General features: G+C 32.6%; 1 protein-coding gene across 1 annotated transcript; it reads right to left on the bottom strand.

The window, feature by feature from the left end:
• Window positions 1-2,790: 2,790 nt before the first annotated feature.
• LOC145067249 (ethylene-responsive transcription factor RAP2-7-like) lies at window positions 2,791-5,177 on the bottom strand. Its single transcript, XM_079014432.1, has 8 exons — window positions 4,439-5,177; window positions 4,313-4,338; window positions 4,176-4,206; window positions 3,984-4,071; window positions 3,757-3,898; window positions 3,536-3,669; window positions 3,318-3,419; window positions 2,791-3,208 (listed from the first exon to the last, which is right to left on the bottom strand). Exons 1-8 carry the CDS (start codon window positions 4,981-4,983, stop codon window positions 2,993-2,995), a joined length of 1,284 nt encoding a protein of 427 aa, XP_078870558.1. The 5' UTR covers window positions 4,984-5,177; the 3' UTR covers window positions 2,791-2,992.
• Window positions 5,178-7,841: the final 2,664 nt, after the last annotated feature.

The following is a 7,841-nucleotide window of genomic DNA, read 5'->3' as shown; positions in this document are numbered from 1 at the left end:
AAATAAGAAAAAACTTCTAGAAAAAGGACAATATTGGTTTGCATTTAAAATTCATTAAATTGGATATATGCAAAAATATGGTCCATATTAAGAAAGAAATTTATGTGTATGGTCCAGCATCTGACATAAAGCATTCTTGTTTGTCCAAAATGAATGATTAGGAGAGAGAACGGTTGTGTGTGAAAAATAGGAAATGTTTAACGTGAGGATGGTAGGAGACAGATATGGTAAAGAGAGGTAGGTGGAGTAAAAAATTATGAAAAAAATCGATATTTTAGATTTTGAAATAGAAATATATATTTTCAAATTCAGTGAGTAATAATTAATCTTAATGTATAACATAACTTTATAATAAAATAAAAAGCCAGTTCTATCACATCAAATTTGATTGCTGTAATCGGTTTTTTTCGTGATAAATATTAGTATAAACTTCTAAATATTATATTTTAAAATAATTATTAAAGAAAAATTCATTTTTATGTGAAATATATTATTCAAGAATTTAAATCGATTTATTTGGAGCATAATTAAAATTATAAAAATGATGATGTTGTTTCATATGTACTATAAGATTTCTGTTACATGCAATTTTGTTAGATTATGTGTTAACATAGCCAACGGGCACATTATGCCTAGGTCTGATCCCATGCTTTTCACACTCGTTGTGACCCCGTTCCCCCTCCCCCTCTTCTCCCTTGTTTGTTTTCTTTTCACTTGTATACCATGCATTAGAAGTTTAGAACGTTTACATTGCTGAAATCAAGAAGGGTATAATGTGGTTTGAAAGAACGAGTAAAAGATGGAGGAAGAGAATTACGTGGCCCATAATAATGGATTAAAGGTGAAATAAGAGTATAACCCATAGTCTCTTTGCTGAGGGTGTATCTTTCACCTCCATCCCATATATGGAATACTTATTTTTATATCCATCTCATCCCACATTTTTTTTATAAATAAAATATTTAAAACAAAAAAAACTATAAAAAAAAAATTAATAAAATTCAAATTGCATTAACAAAAAATGTTACGAGACTAAATTAAAATTGCATTTCGTTAAAAAAGGTAAGGAGGCTAAAAACTATTTCATCTATTGGAGGTAAAGTTTGCTGCTTCAAGTGATTATTTACGATGTCTTGTGAGAATCTTTTTTATAATAGTCTCTATATTCAATGTGTGTCACTTAATTATATCGGGCTCCGCTTGTCAACAACGACGTCTGATGTTATAAATACCGTCTAACTTGGTGATTTTTCTTTGGTGTCCCCCACTATGATTTTATTTGATGGATAGTATATCATTATTTCTCATTTTGTTTATCCAATTCAAAAAGATGTTAATCTTTTAGGATTCCCGTAAATTGGGTCTTCAAAAATATCTAGAAAATAACATTTTATTTGCTTTTTAAGTCGCTAAATTTGTATAATTGTATCCATTTGATCAACCAACTTTTCTTTTCGATTCTAATATTTCATCGATTACGTGGACACAACCGATGACTTTAACTCTAAGTGGGTTGGTAGCCGGTTATCATCAGTATCAATGATATAATAGAACCAAAAGAAATGTTTGTTGGTCAATTAGGCGCAACTAAAACTTCAGTGACCTCATATGTAAATTTTGTGTTATTGGTTATCATTTTGGATCAATTTCCCTACAAATAAATACATGAATTTTATTTTTAGATTGTTTTAAACCAAAATAATGTCTCTGTTTTTTGTAAACTTTCATCTAGTCATTATTCCAAAATAGCAATAATATTTAGTTTTATTTTATTATTACTAAAAAATATTTTTAAACCTGTCAAGTACTCAAATGGAATTTAATTAAATTTTTTTAACACAAATACATCTTTTATATAGTCTGCAAAAAACGGGTTCACTCTTTGTAAGATTATCTATATTCTATAATAGTCATTGTGTAAAATTAATTGATAACTACAAGTTTGATTGTTTGAACATGTGTTTTAAATACTGTCTTTTTATGTTTTCTAAACTGTTTGTAAAACTACATGTATATTCAACTTTCCTAATATATATAACACCTGTTTTCTCCAATTAAATATAATGATTTTTGTTTTGAGATGTTGGATTTTTTCCTTAAACTAAGTTTTCAATCTAGATCAGCACAGCGTGGATAACATCGGATTTCATTGACAATATTCCCTCACTTTGTGTCATTGAAAATTAATAACCAGATACAGGTTAACATTAAATATTATATCTTTGCATGTGAATATTAAAATCAATTAAAAATTGTTTTTCATTTTATATGTTATCCCCGTTAACAACTAAACTTTAACTTATAAACACTTAAATATACATTTTAAACATACGATCCAAAATAAACCTTCACATGAAACATGTATCCTTGTCATTTACGCTAGAAATAAAAAAAACTATGACATTTTTGGTACCTGGCTATAGCTGGTTTTTCAATTTTGGTCCAAAAATATCCTCTTATGCAATTTTGGTCTTATTTGAGGTTTTCTATAATTTCTTTTATCAGTATTCCAGATAAAATGATATATATTTAGGAGCAAAATTACAAAAATGACAGTCATAGTTAGCAAAAAAAATAGTAATTTTATTTTAAAAATGGACCAAAAACCATACTAGAACATCAAATAAAAACAAAAATGGGGAGTAAAATTGCAAAATTTAATTATATTAATGGACCAATAATATAATTCATTCATAAATTAAAAAGAACAGTCGTGGCAAATCCCTGTCCAATTAACCTTCAACTTGACCTTTCGAGTTATCCATTGGCCAAATAAATAAACAAGCAAAATGTGGCAAAACGGATGATCGCATCCTCTTTATTTAAAAAAAGCTTATGTACAACTTTTACTGCATAGCATACAACTAACACAAATACCTGGCACATGGCAAAGAATCCAAAACTGAAAGAAGCTAGATATTTATTTGGTGATGTGTATGTATGTGGAAACTGAAATGAAAACAATCCAAAATGTCAAAAGAATCACCGGAAATTATGGGGTAGGTGGTGGTGCTGGTGGCGGGGATGGCGGCGGCCTTATCTGGTAGTAGTAATCCAAAGAGTTTGTGGCTGCCGGAGCTGGGAATCCTGATGATGCTGCAGTCAAAAATGTGGTTGGGATTTGATTCTGACCATGCAATTGCCATGCCCAGTTGGTGGGTCCCTGAAAACACCCTCCATTAATCATTCCGCGGTTTCTTGTTCCAACCTGAAAATAATTCAACTTTAATTTTATAAATATCTTAAATTAATTATAACAACTGTAAAAACACAATTCATATGAAACTAAAAATTTAAATCAAAGATAATTAATTAACCTCGTGGTTAGGTAAGAAGGTAGGATGCATGGCTGACCATGGTGGACGACGGTCAGAAATCATTGGTAGACCTTTAAGTGTCTTTGTAGCTCCGTTATCTGTCTGTTATATGAAGGTTAAGTGTTTTTTTTTTTTTTTTTTATGATGGAATTAAGGAATTGTGCATTCCGTTGGAATGAAAAACATTTTTGCTTTGTTTTGTGGAGTGAAATTATTACCTGTAATCTTCTAATGTCATGTAAGCCATGATTCAGCTGTTGCATATGATCTAAGTTTCCATTCCTAGTTGAAGTCTTTCCAAGACTCGTAGGAGTTGAGATTCCCAAGTTTAAATCCAGATTGTGATCGTTTCCTGCATCATATTACACAGAAAGTTGAGTGTCGTTGAAATTTTAAAAAAAATATACGGAGTATATAAATATAAATCTGTGAGATTTACCAAAATGAGTTGCAGAAAAAGTCTCCCCTTTTCCAAATTTGTTGATGGTCAAGCCTCGGTACTTTGAGTTTCCCCTTGAAAACCCATTGCTATGGCGCCTTAGTAAGTGCACGAATTCTTCTTTGGAAAGATTCTTGATCTGCTATAATAATACAACAAGAACAAAGTAAAAACAAAGAGGTTGATTGTTGAATTGAATCGACTAGATTATGAATTGTGATGAAAACCTGATTCATGTCTTCCTCATAATCACATAGATTGAAATTTATGTCGGCATCAACACCCCTAAATTTGATAGCGGCTCGATCATAGGCTCTGGATATCACAACAATCAACAATTAAACTCCGTTGCTAAGCTTGAAGAGTTTAACGAGAAAAGGTTACAAGAAAGATGTGAAAATTAACATCAGATTGTATACCTAGCTGCAGAATGAGCAGTGTCAAATCCTCCTAAAGAAACAAATATCAAAATTGTCAGATGTTTGAAGAAGAACAAGCAAATATTTGTTACTAAAAGGGGAAAGAATTAGGTGGCCAATCAATTAATCCTTATTACCTAAATAGACTTGTTTCCCGCAATCCCTACATCAAACACATTGGTACAGGAATAATTTAGAAGGAAAGCTACGTACAGAAATGTCAAAAACAATTAAAAAAGATAAAATCAAACTCAGGAACTAACCAGATATGCGATTCCCATCTACCAGTTCTTCTATAGAAGGTAACTCCTCTGTATTGTGAGCTTCTAGACCTAGGCCCCCTCCTACTCTTCTTCCCCACTTGACTTTGTTGTATAGTCGGCTTCTGTTGTTGTACTGGTATCGATCTCATCTCTTGCAGTTCGTTATTATTAGGGAATAACAACAAGGAATTCACCTGCTTCCCTTGATTGAAACTTCCTCCGCCATGACTCATCGGAAAAAGTGACCGAGTCACGAACTCGGACCGGGTCTGAGCCTGAGTCTGACTTGTTCGATCCTCATCGTTACTGTTGCTGAGCAGAGCACCAGTGTCCCCAACCTTTAAGATGTCAAAATTGAAGCAATGAAAGCTGTCTTCATCGCCGATAGCAGAAACGGAGTCTTCGTCGCCGCCATCAACGACATTACTGGAATTACAACCTTCTGCATTCACTACCGATGAATTTGAAGTGGCTGATTCCTCCACATCCCCTCGAAAATCCGTCACCAAGTCTTCGTGAACAATGCTCAGATTAAGATCCAACATCACTACAGTTTCAAATATTAATTAGCTTGATTTTAAGTGATTTTACGATAAGTCAAGCTACTTCACCGGAAGTTACCGGAGAAATCAACAACAGCCGCACAACGAGTTATTGATTTACCTAAACAGTAACCAGAGATAAGTACTTGACACAACTGGAGAGAGAGAGAGAGATTGGACGTATGAATAGGGGAACATGCAGTGCCACTCCTGATTTAAGACCGAACAACCGATCAACCTTCGGCGACCGGTAATACGGGTTTCCGGTTATTTTCTTTTAATAAATAATAAAGATAGATGTTATCATCTTTTTAATGTATTTTACATGGTTTTATAACATTTCCTCTTGGATTCAAACTCAAAATCATGTGGAAATAATTGTACGAGGCTGAGTGATTCCAAATTTCAAAATCGTATCCATTAATAATGACTTTTATATTTATATTTGAACACTGATTTTCATGTTTTAATAATCAAAATCGTGTGAAGCCGATTGAACAATAGTAACATAACGATATGATGGGTAGGATACAATTAATTGAAGGATTTCATCAATTAAAATTGAAAGGGGTAGGCAAAGAAAGAAGAAGAAACAGAAATCAATTAAAATTGAAAGGGGTAGGCAAAGAAAGAAGAAGAAACAGAAATCGATTAGATTTTATAGTCGGGAATAACTTAAATCAATATGCGGTATTCTATTTTGGTTACTACACATTCATTTCTTTTGTACACCTAAGGTTTCTAAACAATATTCAATTTTTTTTTGTTGTATAACATTTTTATGTGTTTTTTATTAATTTCATTACCAATATTTATTATTTATAATTAATAATGATTAAATTCTACCTTGTTGATATCTATATTTTACATCTTGGTTCATTAAATGAAACGGAATGTAAATCAAAAGTTGCCACTTGCAAGTAGGTGTATATAAACTGTATCAAATACTATTATTTATAATTAATAGAAAATGTATATTGTTCCTGCTTGAGTGCCATAAACCAACAAATGCAATTTGAAGAATACATGTGTTTGAGTGTGATTCCCATCAACAACCGGAGTTAGAGGTCTTGTATGGTATTTGCCGATGTTCTTCATCAATTTAGGCATTGTAACTGTATTTAGACTAGAGAAGGTCTCATCTAACCAACACCCATCCACAAAGATGTGCTTATTCTTTAGTAGGATCAGAAAGACGTTGGAAAAAACATGAAGGATTTTCATTTTTTGGATGACAATAATAATGATTTTTTGCCTTTGGTTTCGATAATCATTCTGGTAAAAATATGTAGAAGACTAATTTTTCAGGTGAATTGTAATGGAACAAGACACATTTCCGTTACTATCTTTTTGGGTCGATGATATAAGATTATAGGGAAATTTTATTATTAATGAAACTTTATTATAAATAAAAATATAAAACTATGTATATCAGAATTATGCGATAGTTCTACTCTTTTTAACTAGTGTTATTTGTTAGAAATTTTCTAAAAAAATTATAAATAATAACTCATAAATCCATACTAAAATAATGAAATTTAGGCCACAAAATCGAAACAAATATGTACATTTTACAATAATTTCCCTAAGAAAAAACATCATAAATGGTCCCTGTGTTTTCTCAGATTCTGAAGTTTAATCCCCGTAGTTTAAAAATCTCATAAATGGTTCCTGTGCTTTCAAAACTTTTGATAGATGGTCCTGATTGCTAACTCCGTTAACTTTTGTCCGTTAAGTGAGGAGCATTTTGGTTATTTCACACCACAGGGACCATTTATGATCTTTTCAGTTATTTATTTTTTTAAAAAGAAAAAACTAAATATAATTATTTAATATATAAAATCTCTCTCTCTCTCTCTCTCTCTCTCTCTCTCTCTCATAGAACACATATACATACATTAAACCAATACTTTCCGGCAACGGAAAGGTAAGCTACAACCTTGACTACCAATCGAAGAACGACGATGCGTGGTACACCTCTGGTGTCGTTCTCGAAAATGGAAAGCGACTGCGCGTCAAGTTCAAGGATTTCAAGTTAGGTGACGCTGATGAGGTATTCTCTATGGGTAATTTCTCCAAACACGATGAACTGGAAGAATTTCTCCGTCGATTTCGTCCGGTGTCCGTGCCGGTCGAGGAGAACGAGTGCTCCACAGTGATCGAAGGCATGACGGTGTGTGCTACTTATAAAGTCGATGGATCAATTCAATACTTCGACGCCATTGTTGATGGTGTATGTATCTTACCTATAATTTAGGGCAAATACACAGTTTTCGATCACCTGCTCGAACAAGTAGACAATCGCATTCTATTCTCACTAATCATTTCAGTATCATCTTCATCCAATTTCGATACCTTTATCTGACATAAATCATACTGAGACGTTAAAATTCTCTCGTTCCATTACTCATCCGTAGCCTTCTTGTCCCAAATTGAACTCTCTTCTTACTTAATCTGAATAAAACTAACTAGAAGAAGAAGCTTCTGTATAAGAAATCACTCACCAATCACCACAACTTCCGAATTCATATCAGTAGATAGATAGATTCGAAAAAGCATATTACTAGTTCTGATTTGTTTATTTAGGCAAGAAATTGTTCTTCCCATTTTGTTCATAGTTTGCTGTTATCCACTGGATAGGTTTGTTGCAAAGAGCATAAACTTGAGAAGTGCGTATGCACTTATTTACTATGCTGGAAACATGGCCCTGGTGAAGGCACCGTAACTGCACAAAGTATTGTTGATATATGCTTCATTATGTCTAGTGCCCCTGATCCCAGAGTTACTGACTTTGCAAAGCTTGTGATGGAAAAACTCTCTTCTCAATCTAGTCTCACACCTAAGACTCCATTTTCTGTCCA

This window comes from Lactuca serriola, chromosome 8, assembly GCF_051521515.1.
Source record: "Lactuca serriola cultivar US96UC23 chromosome 8, Lser_US96UC23_V15, whole genome shotgun sequence".
Taxonomy (NCBI): Eukaryota; Viridiplantae; Streptophyta; class Magnoliopsida; order Asterales; family Asteraceae; genus Lactuca; species Lactuca serriola.
This window is presented reverse-complemented; position numbering and strand designations above follow the sequence as displayed.

What these genes read in the sequence shown, in the direction of transcription:
- LOC145067249 (XM_079014432.1), bottom strand. Translation starts at nt 4,983, where the DNA reads ATGTTGGATCTTAATCTGAGCATTGTTCACGAAGACTTGGTGACGGAT. An exon ending in AGATGGGAATCGCATATCTG is followed by an intron (nt 4,339 to 4,438) that starts GTTAGTTCCTGA and finishes TGTTTGATGTAG; the next exon opens with GGATTGCGGGAAACAAGTCT. An exon ending in ACTGCTCATTCTGCAGCTAG is followed by an intron (nt 4,072 to 4,175) that starts GTATACAATCTG and finishes TGTGATATCCAG; the next exon opens with AGCCTATGATCGAGCCGCTA.